A 21,098-nucleotide genomic window follows, 5' to 3' on the forward strand; every position below is an offset into this window, starting at 1 on the left:
CATGACTGATGTATATCTATAGTTACGTCTTACAATTGTAACAAGTGGCAAAGTGTCTTGCTCAGCCCAGTGGTGGTTTTGAACTGCAGATTCTGACACTGAATCATTCACGGCTGAGAAGCTGCATGCGGATACTTGGTTTTCATCTGCTAAGCTCGTCCTTGGCAGTGCAGAATCTGACCCTCTCTATCTGCATGCTTAAATATCCACCACTATAGTTCCTACATCTAGTATTTCTATACCCCTTGCCATTTATCAAAAAAAACTTTTTATCACAGCTGCATATTGTCTTTGTACTAAACTTGTTTGAGAAGCTGTAAAATATTTTAAATTTCAGAGTATGGTACTCCAGCTTCTTTACAAACTAATGCCCTATTTTCAGCAATTACATTTGAGCAAAGTTTCCTTTCAGTTATTCCGGAATCCAAACCTGGGTAAGTCATTTTCTTCTTAGCTCTTATGATCTCTCATTTTATGTTCATCAAAGATTCAAATTAGCCTTCAACTCTGAGAGCTCAGTAACAAGTAAAACCCCATTGAGACAGACAGATCAAATTTGACTACAAGTTGCTGAGCTGCATTATGCTGTTTATCCACATTATGCAAATGTAATTAGCTCTCATCAAAATTACATCGCCTCCCACTAAGGATAACAGTGATCAAATTTAGATTAAATCAGATACAATGGTACAGTACCTTCCTTTATATGGGGCTACTAAATGAATATTAAATATTATTCACTAAAAGAAGAAAAAAACTACTTTTAGGAAACATTCTGCAGAATTACCTGCAATGGCTCCAGCTGCAAGTAGATTAAGCCCTCCCACATGGCCACTTTCATCAGCAAGCATCATTTTACTATGAGCATAAACCGGAAAGTAGATTGCAGAAAAGGGAATGTCTCTGAGGAAACATGCTTTGGCACCCTGACACAGAGAAAAGAGACAAAATGCAAATAAATTCTGTAAATAAGGCTAAAATTGGTATCCAGCAAGCAGCCTGAGCCCTGAAAGTACAAACTCATTTGATATATCATGTAAATAACACAGAAGATAAAATGTCTCAGGAAACAGACAATACAGGGAACTTGCAAATAAGAATAAAGCACATCTAAACTGTCTGGAATAAGCAAGATTCAAGGTACATGTCTAATTTTGGTAAATTATACACATCAATCCTGACATCGGTACTTAGGATAAATACTTCTTACACACTGTGTGTCCAAAGGCAATGAAGGAAGTGGCAAAGATGAGTCCTTATGTCATTCTGAAAACCAGGGAAGCAGCAAGACAAGTCCCTGCAGGCCATTTTTTCCACCAAACACAAAGGCACTACTAAAATACCAGTGAGCACTGTAAGACCTCACACTGATCATCATCTGGTTGACCAAAGAAGCTGCACTGAAGGCTAGCAAAAAAAAAAAAAAGCGCTGCAGATTCAGTGCAGTTTAATAAGAAAATACAGTGGTCACAAATCTCATCTACCAAATTCAAAACAAAAGCTTCAGCTCTAAAAGTAAATGTGCACATGTCTATACTATTATTGCAGGTCTATGGGCAAATCACATAAAGCAATGTTTTGTAAGTGCACAGCTCATACAACTGCTGAATTTACGTATTACCCTTGCACTGGCAGAAGATAGAGGAAGAAACACTCTTCTTGTTTAAGGAAACTAATAGCTTCTGCTCCATTACACCTGATCTGTAATGATCGCAGTAAGTATACCTGCAGGGAAGGAATCTGTTGACTGGCATTCTGCTGAAGTACCATACAGAACAGGCTTTTTTCAGTGGAATTTATTGACAAATCCCACCACTTAACTTCTTAAAAATCTGAATCCTACAAAACTTTACTACTGTTTCACTGCCATCAAATTATTAAGACAAAGAGAATATCCTGCTGCAAAGATAACAATAGAGATACAGAGATCCAAAATAAATATAAGAACGCACAGGGAAAGCAAAAGAAACTTTTCACAAAACCCCACCAAATGAAATGAGCAGTGCCAGAAGCCAGGAGGTCTGCAATACAGGGCTCCCTGTAGCTTGGCATATAAGCCCAAAGGATAGAATGGGGGAGTATTTGTTTGTATCCCACTGCCATTAATATAGAAGTGAGTTTTCCTCAGTTTTCCATTGTGGGGCTGCCCTGCAGGAAGAGATTGGTTTTAAATTCAGAAGACATCTTTGTTTTTAACAGTTTTTGTTTGAACAATATAGAAGTTTAGCATAAAATGATGAAGGCACTCAAAGCAGAAGTACGTACCTTATAAAGACCAAGAAAGCCTAAATCTTTTATAACAGAGAGGGCACTGACTCTGGGTCCTGTAGTAATTTCTCCTGCTACCTGCAACCGAATCTTTACAATTTCCAGAGGATTGGTGAAGATGACCTGGGAAGCTCCTGCCTGCAAACCCAAGGAAAAAGAAAGTAAATTGCATTACCTAGAGCATGTGGTGATATATTGACTTTACAAGTTGATGAGTGCCTTTACTTCTCACTGCATTAGCTGATATTCTCATGTAAAAATACATGAGAGAGCTTTAATAAAGCACCTGTCTGGAAGTTAAAAGCCCCAGATGAGAAATCATAGGTTTGCAAATATAGATTTTTACATTTATATTTTTATAGTCCCCTGAGGTGAATTAATTCAGTTTGTCTCTACTTTTCTCCTTGACATTGCTTTCTGGAAGTCATGGCTGTGTTTAAAAGTCTATCAGATATTACAGGAAATACTAAACTATAATAAACATTAGACTTGTGCTACGAGAGCATCAAATACACATAAAGACCTTATGTTTATTCAATAATAATCCATCACCAATGTGTAGACATGTTATTTGCATTTGGAAGTGATACTGTTTAAAAGGTAAATTTGCATTTTACAGTGTAATTTTAAATTATTAGAAAAGGTGTTTGGAGTTTTGTTTAGCAGTCAGTAATAGTCCTAAGTGGAAACAAAATATAAAATTCAAATAGGAAGACTAACATTTCAAAATATGATACTAGACAGAAACAGGAGTCATATCTTTGCACTGAGCGTGACAGATTTTGCTTGCAGGAAATACTCTCTTGGCAGTGTTGAAGGACTACCTTGCAAACTTTCCAGCAGCAGTGTTGTAAAGCAGCTTTTGATTCTGCACTTTAACCAAAGACTTTCAAAGAACTGCATCTCAGGTTTGAGAGAGATTCAACCCGATAGTTCAGTTTCAGAGTTTTTAAACCCATTTAAAATGACATGTTTAGGTTTCTCCCCGGTTTGCTGCAGGTACTACCATTCACTTCTGAAGAAGTGTGTGGTTCATCACAAACCAGCTATATTTTACTAAGCTTGTTATCCTCCCCTCTTCCTAAGCCACCTTTTTTCATTTAAGAATTAAACCCACTTCCTTAAAATTTGTGGCATATAACCACTTGAATACAGCCAACTTTAAAAATGATTTCTTGCACAATATAAAAGCTCCTCTTAATTCTGATCCATTCCTCCAACCCATCAAATTTTAGTGAAGTAAATAAATGCAGAACATCTGCAATTAAAACATTTTACCACTTCTACATTGCCCAGGCAATAAACCCTTTTTGTGATGCTGGGGGTTTGGGAGGGGGGTGTGCATACAGGGGTGTGGTGAAGTAAACCCAATAGTCTGATATTGCACCTCCTGGACAGCCTGCATGGTGTTCTCTGCTAACTGATTCACAACTAACGAACACCAACCCTTTCTGCCTATAGCACCATCTTTTCTCTCCAGCAGCAGGCAGAATAAATTTGAGATTAGCCCTGATGCACAGTTTAGAAGTTGCCAATCTGCATTATTCTAGCCTAGAGACAACAGAGCATTGCAAACCTCATCAGCTCTTACTGAGAATGGCCCAGCACTTCAGGAGTACCTATGGGCTGGGGGCAAGAAGCATCAATGCCTCCGCTGACCAAGCATCCCATACTTCACTGAGCCTTTACTGAGCACTGACAGCCTTTTATTGCAAGCCCCATTTATAACTTCACTCAATATTGACACTTAAAATCATCACTGCACCAGCTTTACTTAAGCACCTTGACCCAAACAGTGGGAGATCCACCACTGCTTCTGATTAACTATCTCCACTGTAGTAAGTACTGTCTTTAACACTTCCTACTCAAATAATCAGTCCATACAGTCATTCTTAATTTTATTCCCTCACTTCTTCACCTCTCCGAAAGCAAATCAAAACCTACATTTTTGTGGACATTTGTTGCAAGCATTGGGAAGATCACCAGAACTCCCAGACCAGCCAAAGTGATTCCCATCTTCTCTGTTCCTTGGACTTATGGCATTATTTACTCAGTTATCTGACACCACTCATGTCCAAAGGCATTCTTCAGACTCCCTTTACTTCTCATCTCATCTTTTCTTTTCCAGTTCACACACACCTATGCATGCAAGATGAAATGGCTGTCTTGCTAGGCAAAGTTCCAATCTAAATAAAATTTATAAAAGTTGCATCTGGCAAGTTCTGTTAAACAACTAATTTTTTTTGTTCACATTGCATTAAGCATAAAACCAATTTCAAATGTTTAGCATTTCCTTATATCATTTAAAAAAATAATTTTGGTAGATAAAATGTTAAGCAGTGTGTTCTGGCTACATAATACAATGGACCACACAAAAAAATTCAAGTAACTTTAAATTGCAACACTAAGCTAGAAATTCACTCCTTCTAGACAATTACCAGCTACTTGCCTATTAAATATGTATTATTTGTTTACATGTATATGTGAAATTCCATTTTTTATTTTAATGTTAAAAATTAGCACATCCTACAGAGCAGCCAAAATAACTCTTCCTATTTGCTTAACACCTACCACAGAAACACAAATAGGCCAATTTGTAAACATTTCTATTTTCTGCCCTGAATTCAATCTTCCTGCAATTAACATTTTCCTCTCCTAGGTGCACAGCTGCCTACCTTTCTGTTAAAATCAGCCATAGCCCTCTTCTGATACAGAAAGTAAAAGACTCTGAACACAAAACATTTTAATAATTTAGCAGCAACACTAATCAGACATACAGTGTTACAAATTCTATATAGTTAACACAGAACTATGTATTCCAACAGTATTAGAGTATGATTTGGTGATCAGGTTATTGAGAAAAATAAAATACGGAAAACTCTATGCTTATATTATCAGTAGAAAACCCACTGAAAAGCTCTTTAATTACATCAACACTTTTGAGTATTTACAGTGTTGACAGACTTCTCAACAGGCAGCTTTCTCAAAAAGAGCTGTAACTACCTAGATACCCAGTTAAATACTCCCTGTTAGCAATATGTCCTTCTATCCAAGTCTTGACTTACGCTGTTTTACTTGGAGCTTGGCAAACTTTTCTGCCCAGCAGTGATTTGATTCACACGAAGAGGAGCGCTGCATTCAGTGGAGTGGCACAAATGAGTTAGGTCCCTCAACAGATCACAAGTACAGACAGGACAAGCATTGACTTTAATACAGAACATGTAACACAAGAAAACTCACTTTTTCACTGTGTATATTTTAAAGAATGAATGCAAGCATTGTTTTTAGTTTGTCAGTGTTTTCTATTTAAGTAAAAGATAGCCTGTCTATCTGACAAAGAATGTGTGAGGCAGAGGAGAGTGCTGCCTTGGGGAGCAGAAGAGCACTCCACAGAAAGGATGCAGAGGAGAATGACACAAAGGATCGCCAAATAAAAATGAACTGGAAGCATGTAGGTTTGCAGTACAAATCTCCACGCTCCTGTGCAAATCATTAGCAATCAGCATCATTCTTTTTCAAAGTCTCTTACTTCAGCTGTCAGCTATGTATGTTAAATACACGTGCACACGTATATGCACACAGAGGTATACATTGCAGTCCCTGAATTGCTTTTGGAGATGGTGCAGTAAATCTAGATTTCTCTCCCATAAAAACCTCTCTTCACACATAAATTGCAACAGACACTTTAAAAAAGGTTGACAAATTTGTTCCTGAATGGAGGTTATTCATACACATCAATACCAGTAATAAAAGCTTCTACTTAACCTTAATGTCATGTAAACTAACTCTACAAGGAGCAAATAAAGGAACTAAATCTGACAGCAAAGGTTATGAGAGAAAAGATGTAGTTTGAGATCCCACAGCAAACGCCCCATGACATGCCAAAGGCTGAAGGAAATACACAAATGACCCTGCAACATGAGACCTCTTGCCCTTTCCAATTCCACCCGAGAGGCATATGCTCCAAAGGGGAGAGGCCTATTTCAAGACCTTCCTTCCTTCCTTTTTGAAACCACCACATCCTGGACCACAACTATGTCCCATAGAAACAACTAAAATAAGATGTTACTTAAAACAGTCTTGTTTAAAAACATCAAAGAACTTGCACTTCTTTCTCTAGGCAAAGCTGACATTGTTCATGAACCTACAGTGTGCTTACTGTCTCTTTTATTAAACAATCATTTTCTCCCTGATTTGAAATGTCCACAATAGAAATCAAGATAAAGCAGTAAAGTTTAATTCTGCTTCTGTATTTATCTTTTCAAAGTATAATAAAAGAAGCAGAGTATCTTCAGGGTTTTGAAGGAAAAAGCAGTCTGACATCTATAATTCTATATTTTTGTGTTTGTTAAAAAAAACCATTAACATTTCACATTATTTTTTCAAAAATAAGTATTTGACACAGTCCTATTTGCCTGATAAACCTATATACATGTTTGTGTGTATGTATGTATATATGCATAAACATGTATGAAAATTATTTTTCACAAGTATATGAAAAATATTTAGACTAAATGTTAGATTTAATGTTTATGAAAGCTTCAAGATCTATGGTAAGTTTGGACCCCTCTGTGAATGTATGTGCAAACACAAACACACATACACACATCCCAACCTCTAATTATCAACAGATGCATTGCCTACACCTCCAAAGGTTCTCTGACCCTTTCTGCCTGGCACCCCGCACTGTCCTCCTCCCTACAGCATAAAGCAAAACCATCTTTCTGTTGAAACACAATTCATCCATTCAAAATGCTAAGCACCATGCACAGGACGGGAATAATCCATTTCTTCCTGTGAAACTCATAGGAATTACAGCCTAAAAATCACAGTATCTTTGTCTACTGTAACAGTAATCATGAATCATTTACATAGCATTAGATGTCTACTTCAACACTGCTTCCCATCTGAGAATGAGCAGTTGCCCTACAGCACCTTGCCCTTCACGATGTACTCACATGTGTCATGCGTGTAAGCTCCTCTGGGAAGCACTGTCCATATCAGGCATGCGCTCTCTGCTTCCCAGGCCTCTGTCGGGATAGAGGAAAGCATTGCCAAAGCCTCACTCAGTCTCCCTGCAACTCAAAGCTAACGGTAGCTGAAAACTTCAAAGGCAGGAATGCAGGTTAATCACTGAATTACAATGAAATGTAATTCAATTAATTACAGTAACAGTAGGGAAAGAAATTGTTTGCTCTGAACATGTGTAAATGTGGATAGTGCTGTTAATGATTAACAAACCAGCATACTTCAGGCAGGTAGGAAGACAGGCTATCAGTTTCATCTATCAGGGACAAGAGCCCTTTCATTGACAGGTATGACCTGACTGCTGTAACTGAGCTGCCCCACATAGCTGCTCTGCAGTTTTCAAATACAGCTACAGCTTGAGAGCAGCTGGGAGTATTTGGGCTCTGAGAGACCAGACCCTACACTTCCCAGTGACATTTGCATTGCCCAGCAGCCAGCAGGTAGGTTTAAAGGAGCACAGGGCACGGGCTGCCTGCGGGAGGTCCCTGCCCTGCAGTAAGGAAGGAAAGACAACAGACAGGCAGCTAACCATATAAACAGGCACTGCCTGGGCGGAAGTCTTTGTTAACTGCTGTGAGAATGAAGATGTTTCCTCTTACTGGGAACGTGAGTTTACTCCATATTCTTACAGAAGCTGAGAATAACTGGAGCCTGAGAAGTAAGATTTTGGCCAAAGCGATTCAGTCTCCTGGCATTAGCATTTCTGGAGGAGGGACACACCTGTGAGTGGCCCCCTTGCTGGACAGTACAGCACTGCTTGCAGGTACTCCAGAGCTGAGGATACTGACCATCCTACACAAGGTCTCCTGAATTACTGCTGTCTTAATGTCAGAGGTTTCACCTGTTCTTATGTGTGGGTCTTAGAAGACTGTAACACCATACATAAGCTTTGATACAGCACTGCCATCCAGAGAGGAGAATTTGCCATGTCTGCTGGAACCTTTCCCAAGCTGCCTTCACTTCCTCACAAGAATTCTTTTGATTGAGGACTGTGGCATGCACAATGTGCTTTTGTATACCTTGCAAGAGGGAAGGCTTTCAAAAGCATGGAAGGTCTCTACTGTAAACTCTGTAAAATGGATGAAAATACAGCTCCATACCAGAAATTACCAAAAACTGCTTTATTCCTGTTAATGAGGAGATAGTTCAGCACTAAACACAGGTAAGTGAGGGTCAGAGACAGTAATATGTAGATCTCTGAGAACTACATGCAGGCATAATGTTATTTCTTCTGATATTGTGACAAGGTGAAAATATATGTTTTAATTTTAGCCTAGATTTATACTGTACTATTAGCAAAATATTTAAGTGTTGAACAGTAAGAAAAAGCCACAAAAAACCAAGGTACCCAAATCCTGATGCTGAAAATAATTTTGGCATATATAAAATCCAAACATTCGCACATTAACCCATCATTTTGTACTAACAGAGAGTGAAGGAAGAGAAAAAAGGAAAACTGAAAGGCAGCATCACCCAAACAGAAAGCCTTGTGTGCCCCTGCAAGGAAAAGGACTAAGCTTACTAGTGGCACTTCCTTGGATGTAACTGCTGGTTGCACCCCACAGTATTTTGTAGAAAAACAGAACACAGTAACAGCGAAAGCATGAAGACCAACACTATTTCCAAGCAAGTCAACATAGAGAAGAGCAGTCACAACAAGAATGAAAAGGTCTGAGGATGAAAAAAAGAAAGACTAGTATCAAATTGTTCCTGCTTTAGCCAACTGATACTTTCAGACTCTTAACCCTACTGGCTTGCTAACAAAGATTCTGCTATTTAGGAAGAAGTGGAATTCCTAAAATTGAACTAAGCAGCAGTACAGACAGAAAAATCTTCAACCAGTAAGATATCAGATGATCCAGATGAAGCTACCGAGAAACATCCCTCAGGTTGCTAAACTGTGACCAACACTTCTATAATTTTTTTAAAATTCTCCCAGATTGAGTGTGATTAATATTATCTTGAAAAAGGAGATGAAAGTATCAGCTAAGACAGTCAGCTTGAAGGTGTTGTGTTTGGACAGACTACAAATCTGCTCATCTTCAAAAAAACATCCAAATCTCTGAAAGCTTATCCGAAGCTCAATTTATCTCCAATTTTTCCATGTTCACTACAGTAAGACAATTAAGTTCTTTTGAAAAAAGGAGTACCTAGCAGGACATGAAAAAGCCTCTAATGTAGACTGAATTTAGTATTATATATTTCAGTACAAAATAATGTAAAATAATAAAATTCATTAGCAGATGTTTGATTTTAGTTATGAATTTAAGCACAACACAAATACTAATGAATTATATTCTCTTCCATTATAAATGACCTGCATTTGCTTTCTGTGTTACTGAGCTTTCTAGAAAAAGGTTAGTCTTCTGCTAGCTACACATTAGAGCTCTTTCTCACATTTCTCAGAAAATAAACTTTGTACACTGACAGGTGAAGACTCAAGCATGTACCAGGCTGCCAAATTCAATCAGGCAGAACTATAAGCAGCCTCCCTTCAGGGCTGTTTCTTTGAATTAAAAGTTTGCAGAGGTCAACAACCTTTCTGCCCCAGGTTTTGTTGTAAGCTGAGGAGGTTTTATACCAGCCTGTCAGCCTACTCAACTGGAAGTTATTAGTGCTCTCTGCTACAAAAGAAACCCAACTCAAGCCTTAAGCATATTATAGGGTTAACAACTGTTGGGGAATCCCACAAATGAAATTAGCCAACGTGCAAAACCAAAAGAAATCTATCATCAGTATCAATTCAAACCACTTACAGATTGCTAAAACATCAATTGAATTACAGCCCTCAGTTTCAACAAAAACACAGTTGGTTTTTTAACTATATTTAGATGAGGGCTGTAATTATCATCTGGACTAACATAGCTACATTTTATACAAAGTCATTTAAACAGACAATTCACTCATACCTGTTACCTGAAAGGTAAGGCTATATTGTTCATGTTTTTCATATTTTCGTAACAGTAAAAATTTCACATACAGCAAGTTGAAGAGTTTCTTTCTTTTCCTTCTTAAAATCATCAGCAAGAAATAGATTTTCTTAAACCATTCTAGACATCTCCATCCCACCCCTGAAGGAAACTTAATCATGCCTATAACCCATTCTCAAGGAGTACCTGTATCTTCCCACACTAATGATGAATAGCAACCCAGCAGAACTTACAGAAAGGGAGAATAGGCACCCTCTTCTTTGGACTTTGTGAATAAAACCACTGCTGAAACTGAAAGTTGCAAACTGAGCCAAAACAAGTTGTTTAAGCCCATCCTTCAAGGGAACTTAACTCAGAAGTATGCTAAGCTTTCCAAACAGACGAAGTACTTTTTTTAGTTCTTGCAACTGGGGGAAAAAAGAGTACTCCTGTTCAAATCGACAAAGCACACCCATTAACTGTCATTCCAACTATTCTGGACATCACTGAGAATCAATTTTTCCTAGGAATACAGGACAGATACTTACACAGCTTCCAGCAAGGATCTCTGCAGGGAGTGGAATGGAACCATCTTTCTTAGTAAATTTGTCTCTGACAAAGTCATTAACCTAATAAAGATACAATATATTACACACTATTTTAAGGTATTTTTCCTCCTTACTAATACATATCAAGTACATTTGTAGCCATATATATTAGAATGCTTGTAAGTGGTCATCTTTCACACATTTTAGGAAATAAATCCTGTGCATGTTAACAAACAAAAGGATGCCAGGGAGGAGAAAAAAAAAAAAAAAAGATACGTACAGTTAGCTTAATAGCCTTTTCTGGAGCAACACCTATCAGCTGTGGTAACAAGCCTATAGAAACAAAGACATCATAAGGCAACATTATCTTCCTAATAGAAAAACTAGTATTTTATAAGTGCTGTTCAGAAATGCCTTTCTGCACAAGGGACATCCTTTGAGGTGGGAGGCATTTAAGTATGGGATGCTGCTAGATCACTGCATATTCCTACAAGTACGATTTTATATTACAATTATCTGTTGAAAATTATAATGAAATGTGTGACCAGATCTGCCTTCCTCAACCAAGTCAAGCCTGATGCTGCTGCTGTACAGAAGGAAAAAAGTTTAATGACCAAACATATACCTTGGATATGTCTACTACATAAGTGTTTGTTTGACTTTTTTAGCCCCTTAGCATCATTTCCCATAAACCTTGCAATCACTTTTTAAAATAGGATAGTAATTGTGAGATATACACATGACTATGATAAATTATCAACTCACTTCTACTTGACTCATTAACCTGAGTTTTCTGAAGACTCGAGTGAACTAAGGGTATGAAGGATTTTCTCTTGTTCAGTTCAACATGGTAGCATGAACTTCTTTAAATCCTATTAGTAGTAAGCATTTTTTATCTCACTAAAAAGAGGTATTAGTGGACAGAAACCAATTTTGGCAAGGTCCTTGCTATGGGAAAATAGCTACTATCAACATGAACTGTCATTTGAAAATCGCACATACACTTTTCTAGGAACTAATAGGTTTAAGAAAAAAATCAGTAGATGGCAGTCTTAACTTCCCACAACACATTATAACAGCATCTATTATTTTTAAATCTGTTTTCTCCACAGTCATTCTGGCACATGTATAGATCATAAAACTTAAAAAGAAAGGTTTTTTTACTAGATATGGTCAAATCCCAATGTTATTCCATGGTTATGGAATATCATTTTGTCAAAAGTGTTTGCCAGTTAACTAACTAAAAACCTCACAGCAACAAAACTGCATCAATGCTGCTTTCCACTATTCGTTAAGTATAAAGAAATCACAGCTAAAAATGTTAAATGTTCAGAATTCCCAAAAGTACTCAGTCTGCAGAATTTTTACACTACTTCCTTAAAAGGAAGCTCAAAACAAAGGTACCTTAATAGAAAGTGCAGCAGTTAATATATGCAGTGTAGGGTTTTCTTCCAACATAGTACTTTCTGTGCGATTTACAGACTTACTATGCTGAGGAAAGGTAGTTATTAAATACAAAGAAAGGTTGACAGGAACAAAAAGAAATGGTGCCCTCCCAGCCTGAATTTCTGATCTACCATGAAAAGACAATCTGGTTCTGCAATGCCTACACTTAAAAAAACCAAAACCACCAGACAAAACACCACAAGACAATCCCCCCACTCCCTTTACGTAGCTGAACTCACTGGGCACCCACATTTGGTGTGCCAGAGAACCTGGGACTCTGCATGGTCTAGTGAGGGACCTGAGAAGAAACTTCATTAGCTCTGAAGGTGGATGTCAAGACTCAAAAGAGTCTTTATTTTCTTGACCAAAAATTCTAAGTTTTTATTTAGAATTATAACATTTCCAGTTTGTGTTCAGTTCTATTTTTTAAAGTGCGGTAAACAACTATATTGTACCATTATATTATGGTATAGATGCAGTTATATTACAATACAATTAGCATAATCCAGCTCAGGAATATAAGAAGCCAGTAACAGACCCACAGCCAACTCCGTAAGTGTTTCTGCTGTTTAGTTTAACATACTTCCAACAGACCATCCAAATCTCTGAGTCCAAATCTTAGTAACATGCTGACCATTAACTGTAACATTTTCAAAACAACTACATGAACTTCTTATCCTAAGCAATCTTGAAGACAATTATTAAACAGGCTATTAAAAAGTTTAGCAAACTGACATTCTTTCAAACAAGAACTTTTTTTTCAAGTGTAAACCACTGCTTTTAACTCATCAATGGAATCATCCTTGATTTCAAAGTGTTTGTGAAAGGTCAGAAAACAAAAATAAAATAACAAATTATTTTAGATGCTGCTGTGCAAAAATGGGGCAGGGAGGGCAAGAGAAAGAAAACAGTACTGTAGAACAGCACTGAAGAATCAGTCTCACAGATGTAACTCAAGGAGTATTTGCCTTTGTGAAAGATATAGCATCCAAAAAAGAAAACAATTTACCAGTAAGACGTAATTTACACAGACTACAGCTATTTCATCAACTTTGCACCAACATATTCCTTCCCTTACTTACTTTCATAGCAAAATCCTGCAAGACTACAAAACACTCTTTAGCCAGAACCCACAGACTTTCACAGGCAAAAACTTCTTAGATACTGTCCATAAAGGACACTGTCCAGTGTCTTCACTGACAGAAAACATCACAAAGCAGAACAAAATGCTGTAGCCATCACATAAGTGAGTGACTTTGCTGCAGCTAAAGAAACAGGTGTGCCAATTAATAAATACTTTGTTCATCCTTATGATAATTGTGAACTTCATAAAGTTATGTGAAATTACAATTAAAAATAGAGAATTCAACTAAGTATTTATTTCAGAGGGCTGGTAAGCATTTACCCTGCACGTAAATCACCAATGTGATTAAAACTCTTTCAGAATCTTCCAAGATAAAACAAGATATGATAGCTTTCAGCCTAACTGATAAAAAGCTGAATTCTTAATCTGTATCTTAGAGTTTTGTTCTTTAAATTACAGTTTTCTGAGTTCCACTGGTGATATTTTCAAGTAAAATAGAGCAACATAATTCAACAGCAGAATGCAACTTCTGTTCACCAGACAAAATTATAAAACAAGTCCCACTACCTGCAAAAGTATGAGGCATATGATCTGGCATCCAGCTTACAGATACATTTCAAAATTACTGTCTTTTGTCTCTTAACAAAAAATATTTGCTGTAAAATGAATCTTTATTCCTCAGATGCTAATCTGCTCCTGATGTCTGACCCCAGCCAAAAGTTGCAATGCTTACTTTGTGAGGTTACAATTATGTCCTCAACACTTACAGCCCAAAAATTAGGTCTTTAAACAACTTAAGCAGCAAGGAGCAAATCAGCAATAGCAATAAAAAAAGCCCAGTTTTTCCCAGCAATTGTTTATGATGAAGGGTGCACAATGGAAGATAAATACTGAGCTCAGAAATGAACGCAAAATTAGACATGCTATCAAGTATCCTGGTTTTCCCATAGGAAACTAGCTGTTGGGGTATTAAAATAAAAAAAGGGGGCAGAAAATTACTGACTTTTTTTTTAATTCACTTACCTCTGTAAAGACCAAAAAAGCCTTCAAAACGCAAAACCTTTTTGAAGCAGTCAAAGCTGTTTTTATACATCAACTCCCCTACGACTGAACCTGTGGAGCGCTGATTCTGCATACGAGTTTTCACCAGGTCTATGGGATAGACTGCAGTAGCACCAACAGCTGTAAGAAAGCATTTGGAGTATTACTTCTGCAACATCATTGCTGGTGTAATATATAATTATCAGGATGATTTTCTACAGCATTTATTTAAACACAAAGAATATATAAGCTGGTAAGACCTCTGATATGTTGGAAGTAAGAAAGAACGTTAATGAAGGTTTAGAAAAAAAAGTCTCAAGGAGAACGAACTACATTGTTACATAAAACAAGGTGTGTAGAATGAACACCTATCTGAATTACCACTAAGGAAATTTGTTACTGGTGCAGTTTCAAAGAACTGTAGAGAGATTCTAGAAGCCAAGTGATAAGGAATGAAAGGGAATAGCAGAACCAAAATGGTTCCAGCATCCAATTTTACACATGTATAACCAAAACATCCACCTTAGATGAGATCAATTAGTCTGGTAAAACAGTGTTAAATTAACCCAAGCTTGAAAACAGGAAGCAGAAATATTACTCACCTCCAGCAACTGAGCCTAAAGTGAACCTGTAAGCTGACTCAGCTATTTGGAGCCAAATAGGTCTGCTTAATTCTCCAAAAGATTGCTGTGTGAGAGGAAAAAAAAAAGAAAAAAGGCTTGAAAATCTGCACAGGAAAACAAAGGCATCTGTGAATTGCTTTTATAATGTTACAGAAAGAATCTGGTAAAAGCTGGTAGCTTTATGTTGAGGAGGAAGAAATAAAAATAATTACTAGATAATGTCTATTGTGCCTAATGAATGAGGCATATTTTTCAAATACTCCTTTCAGAAAATATTCCTTACATATTCCTAGTTGTGCCAAAACCAGCACACTGGTATAACTGAAACAATGATGTTCAAGAAAAAGGAGACAGAAACTCTAAACAACTTTGCTATTTTCTATTCTGTTGCCTTTGTATTTGTAAGGCATGGAACTCCCTTTCGAGTCAAATAAAACTCAGTATCTCTAAAGGAGTTCACAGAATATCTCACAGACAGGCTCTATCAGCACAGGACATATTTTAAGATTACACACCCATTAATGCATAGCATAAACATGAGATTTCATGTCTTCAAAACAAGCAAAATGTTAACTATTCCTAAAAGTATTCTCCACAAGACTTTTTCAGGCAGTTGCTAATTTAGAGAGTAACACTGACCTCACTCCTTTCAATTACATACACTATTATAAATCTGTTAAATGTTCTAAATAATATAGTCTGCACAGAAAATATCTGCAGAGACTCATATTATTAAATGGCTATTAGAAACAAGGTAACTGATTCACAAGATGTATTCACAAACTTGCACTATAAAGTATGCAAGACAGGCTGAATTTTCTTCCAAGCATAAGACCAGTAGAGAAGAATTGATATTATGCAGTATAACTTGCCTGCGCTATCTAAGGGGCCAAGATATTAACTGGTAAATTCCACAGCAAAGCAGATACTAAAGTCCATTTTCCAAACACAAACATGTTTTTCCTAAAAGTACCCTGTATTGTTAGCAGATGTGCTGCTGACAGCACAGCTGGAATGTCTACAGACTCCAGACTGATGCAGATTAGGAATTTTCACTAAGACTACCACACACACACTTCTCAGCTCCCTCACCAAGGCTACCCAGCCAAGGCACGTTCAGCTCACTGAAGCACCACAGGAAGACAGCGCCTACCTCAGCACAAGCTACTCTGTTTGGATGGGTGTTACACGGGATGTGCAAAAACCTGCCTGTATTGCATAAGGCTACACAGCATATACACAATATAGGAGAAAAGCCTATGAGGTCAAGATGAGATCATTACCTTTAAAAAACCATGGATTATATTTTATACCATTTTTCCACAGAATAAAAAGGTACAGCTAAACCCACTTCCCTCCACAAGACATTCTCCTCTCCCACAATACAGCTTAACAGACAAGAATAGAGAAATTCTAGGTAGCACCAAAATTACACACTGCACATGCGGACCAGCATAAAAAAAGCATAAATCAAATGTACTGTACTCCCTTTACAAGCAATAGAAGCAATAAATCCAAAGAATATCCTCACTATTGTAGAACCACTATGATTTTCTATTAAAAAAAAAAACACACACAAAACCCCCCAAAGGGTAATAAAAACAAAATAACCACAAAAATAAATTCTAAAATTCAGATATATTTCTTTTGATTCATGTAAATAAAAGACACACGCAATAATATACCCCAAAAAGCTTTAGAAGCAGAACTAGCTCTTCATTCCACTGATATTTTCTCCTAGTTTAGCACACCTGCTGCCTTTCAGCTGGTTTAAGATTATTCTTTTTTTTCAAAGCTTCACACGATTCTCATCAAAATCCGATCATTGCATTTAGACATCAATCTTAGCAAATGCATGACTGAATGTTAAAAATCAAATTCTTTCTGAAGGAAATGTCACTTTTATATTATTAAATAAGTGTTCACAAAGTTTTCAGTTTACTTGTGTGTTCAGATGGATATATAAATGAATGTAATTAATGCTATAGCTTTCAAATCATGAATATTTATAAAGAGAAAATTACTGTAGCTGTCATCCCCATAGGATATTCAGCTGCTAAGCTTTAAAAAAATCTTACACAATGAAAAAAAATTGACAATAAAGTAAATATGGTTGAAAGCAGACTAATTTTCATTTCTACCAAATCTATATGGAGTGATTTTATGCAAAAATTTATATTTTTCTTTACAAAGGGATTTTAAAATCATATAAAACTGATTACAGAATTAGTTTCATTTCCCAGGAACAGCTGGACTGCACTGGGATGATATTTCTCTTCATGAACAGATATCTTTCATTTCGTCAATACACTTAACTTACTGTTAATATAGCATTCACTTAGGATAAGGTCTGTCATAGGTTAGCAAGCATAGTCCCGGAAGGGACGTCCTTGCTAAGGGGTGCTTACAGTTTCCTCTGGGAACTGATAGAACCTATCAGCTGGCCAGTTTGAATATGGACAATTCTCTTAGCCACTTAAAGTTGTGATCACCTCTGTGATCCACATTTAAGAATAGGCAAACTCCCCCTCCAAGCTCTCTCTCGTTTCCGGCGCTGGGACAGGTGGCTGCAGGGCCCGAGCAGGGCCCAGTGGGCCCGGCCAGGCCCTGCTTGGGCCAGGCCGGGCCGGGCCACGGCCATCCTGAAGCCATGGACCTGTTCCAGCCGTGGAACCCCCCCCCACTGCCTTGCCGTGGGCAGCCGGAGCGGCTCGGCTCTCCCCCCTCTCCACTTCGATAAGAAAAATTCAACATTCCAGCTGCAAAGCTGCAAGGCCGAGGTGAGATTAACCCTTTTACTGCTGTGAAGAGCTGAAAACCTGAGGGAAGAGAGAGAGGAGATGCTTAAAGCTGAAATTCTGTTGTGAAGCTATGATATATCAGAGTATCCTGTTGTAATTTCATGAAGATATGGGGGGTGGAGTGTTCAACTCGTGAGCAAAAGCACCTGCGCTGAGATAGGCAGATGCTGACGCAGCTGTAATTTCATGAGAAGTTTGGACAGGGAGAGATGAACCAGATGAGGACTTTTGCTCCAAACGGGAAAGGAGAAAACCTCAGTCCCTAGAGATGCTCCCAGAGATAGTCCTAACGATGAAGATGAGGAAGACCCTTTGCTCCCAGGGAAGGAGAAGGGCCTCTGTTTTTGTTTCTGAACGGCTCAACCTTAAAATTATACCCCAAAAAACTTCAAGAGTGGACCCTCGAAAGCAGTTGCGGGAAAAGCTGCAAGTCGGGGGAAAGGACTCACACGCAGGCAGAGAGACTCCTCTTCCTAAATGGACTGAACGATATTTGGAAGTGGGCGGCTGTCTCGTTGTGATAATGTTTTCATAGCATGAGCAAGAAGAGACTTCTCTCTCTAAATGGACTGAACAAGGTTATTATGGAAGTGGTAAACAGACTGAACATCTTAAGGGTTGTCTTTTCACATTGTCAGTGGGAGAAGGGAGGAAGGTGGGGGGAGGAGGAGAGTTCTGAAGGTGGTATAATTTTTTTTCTTCTTTTAGGTCTGTTAATAAACTTCTTTATATTCTTTCAAGTTTGGTGCCTGTTTTGCATTTCTCCTAATTCTTATCTCACAGCAGATAAACAGTAATGAGTATTTTGGACCAAACCACTACAGGTCTAATAAAAGACTGTTCCTTATAAACTAAATAAAATAAAATTATTTTGTTTTCTGGTGTCTGGTTTTAACACAGAATGTAGAATAAGATGAAAATATAATGTATTACTTCAAGAGTGTGAAAAGAGTATATTCTGTTGTAGTGATGAGTGAAACTTTTATCAGTGAGCTTGTTTTAAAAGAGTGCCAAGCTACAAAGGTAGCTCTCAAAAGTAAAATATGTCAGTATTTTTTTCTACTCAGACAGGTGAGTACTAAGACACTGATTAAAACCAAAACTGGCAGTGGAATGTCATTACCAAACTTCATCAAAAATACTTAATAGCCTGGATAAACGTTGTATCCACATTTCTGGGTCATTCCCTTCCATCATTCTTGTCATCAGGAATCCATAGGAAGACCATTAGCACTAAGTAGGTTTTGGACATGTATTGGCTCAGATATGCTTAATTGCCTAAGGACAACCAAGCACAAAAGAGCAGTGACATAAAGAACAGAGCAGACACTGTGTTTCAGACTAATTTGTTTGAAAGAGAACCAAATTATCAAATTCAGCTCTAGTAACAATAACTAAAACAATGTAAGTTAAACACCTGCATAACATTTGGTCCTAAATCTTTAGTTCTTACAGCTAAACTGTAATGAGCCACTGAGGTAAGAAACAATTTATATTCAACATCCAACTGCACGGCCTGGAACTCCTATGCTGTACTATACATGTGTAATGTTTATTAAGGATGCTACGATAAAAGCAAAGCTAGCAAACATAAATGTAAAGTTCTGGTGAAATAAAGAGTTAACATTCTATCGCAATATTTTTCATCTTCTAATTCTACCTTTTTTACTACCTGTATTGAGTTTGTGAGGCAAAGTCAGGGGCGGGGGATACAGAGGTAGCTTCTGTGAGAAGCTGCTAGAAGCTTCCCTCATGTTGACAAAGCCAATGCCAACTGGCTCCAGGACAGACCCGCCGCTGGCCAAGGCCGTGTCCATCAGTGTCAGTGGTAACACCTCTGGGATAACGTATTTAAGAAGGCGGAAAAAACCCGGTGCAATGGCAGCTGGAGAGAGCAGTGAGAACGTGTGAGAGAAACAACTCTGCAGGTACAAAGGTCACTGAAGGAGCAGGAGGACGTGCTGCAGGCACTGGAGTAGAGATTCCCCTGCAGCCTATGGTGCAGACCACGATGCAACAGCTGTGCCCCTGTGGCCCATGAATGTCCACAGTGGAGCAGAGATCCACCTGCAGACCCTGTAGGACCCCACACAGGAATGTGTGGATGTGCTCCAAGGAGGCTGTGACCACATGGAGGACCCACGCAAATCTATTCCTGAAAGACTGCACCACGTGGAAGGGACCCACACTGGAGGAGTTTTTGACGAACTGGGGTCCATGGGAAGGACTCATTTTGGAGAAGTTCATGGAGAGCTATGTCCTGTGAAAAGCCTTCTCAGGAGTGAACAAATGCATTCACGCTAAGGAATCCAAGTATCCATACATGCTCATATCTGAACAGGCCATTCGGACATCTCATACCCTGTTTAGACACATACAGTGTCTAACAGCCTGCCCCATTTCTATCCTTACAGCAATACACCCAGCATGTTTCACTTGTCAGGAATCTGTTTAAAGTGCATTATTCCTACTTTTCATTTGCAAGTACATGTAAACATTCACTCAGTTTCAATTATTTTTTTCTTCTACCCACCTGCCTCTGGAGTTCTGCCAGGTTGTAAGGTAATGCACCTTCAGCCAGTGGTGCTATTCTCTCAATATCTGCCAAAGTTAAGCGCCTTTACACAAGGCAGAGAAAAGCAAATTACGATTAGATAAAGCATCAAACATATTCAGTACAGTATTCCTGGCCACACCCCACAAGCTACATCTGAGTTTCAAAAAAGACACTTGTCACTTGAATGCACACCTAAGAAGTCTGCTACACTGCATTAAAGTGTGCTTGGAGATGAAGGGAGCACAGATTATTCAGAAGTTAAGTTCTTCATTACTAGTAATAAGAAATATAATACACAAATTAAACTATTTCTAGCTATTTCTACCTAAGATTTTGCATGCATTAAAGATCTACACAAAACATCAACCAGTGCATTGTAGCCTTTTAGGAGTACTGTATTTTGCTACTTCATATGTGTACCTATAATACAACAATTAATAATTGTGCTTGACATACACAACTCGCTTACAAAACCCATGCACACAACAAAATCAGTTTACATTGAATAAATTACTGTAACAAAATATAATGGAACACAAAACCTTTTAAAATTAAGACAAATATAAGAGGCCACACAGGAAACACAAAAATGATGATTGCAAAATGATAAAATTCATGATTATGTTACCCAGTAACACTGTATAAATCCGTAAGTTGGTAGAGAATATCTATTTCCAGTGGTGTAATTTGTCCAAAGTGGATTGCAGAGTGTGTAAATTCCTCTGGATTTAAAAAGGAAAGAGAAATACAATAATTGTGTTATTTATCGAATTGCCTCTTTGAATCCTTTCAA

At 37.9% G+C, this 21,098-nt stretch overlaps 1 protein-coding gene across 3 annotated transcripts in view; it reads right to left on the reverse strand.

The window, feature by feature from the left end:
* Positions 1-21,098, reverse strand: part of SLC25A12 (solute carrier family 25 member 12) — a 47,729-nt gene that overhangs the window by 3,036 nt on the left and 23,595 nt on the right. For all 3 annotated transcript variants that reach the window (XR_006018142.1, XM_042040634.1, XM_042040635.1), the window contains 8 exons: positions 20,934-21,027; positions 20,282-20,366; positions 14,927-15,011; positions 14,307-14,465; positions 11,034-11,086; positions 10,754-10,834; positions 2,266-2,406; positions 788-926 (listed from right to left, as the gene is read on the reverse strand). Coding sequence is in view for 2 of the 3 variants with exons in the window: in XM_042040634.1 (XP_041896568.1) it covers positions 788-926; positions 2,266-2,406; positions 10,754-10,834; positions 11,034-11,086; positions 14,307-14,465; positions 14,927-15,011; positions 20,282-20,366; positions 20,934-21,027 (837 nt within the window). In the remaining variant the exon portion in view is untranslated. The remainder of the gene's footprint in view (positions 1-787; positions 927-2,265; positions 2,407-10,753; positions 10,835-11,033; positions 11,087-14,306; positions 14,466-14,926; positions 15,012-20,281; positions 20,367-20,933; positions 21,028-21,098) is intronic.

Source organism: Corvus kubaryi, unplaced genomic scaffold (assembly GCF_017639235.1).
Source record: "Corvus kubaryi isolate FWS band 111438036 unplaced genomic scaffold, C.kubaryi_AGA036_p1.0 37396, whole genome shotgun sequence".
NCBI lineage: Eukaryota > Metazoa > Chordata > Aves > Passeriformes > Corvidae > Corvus > Corvus kubaryi.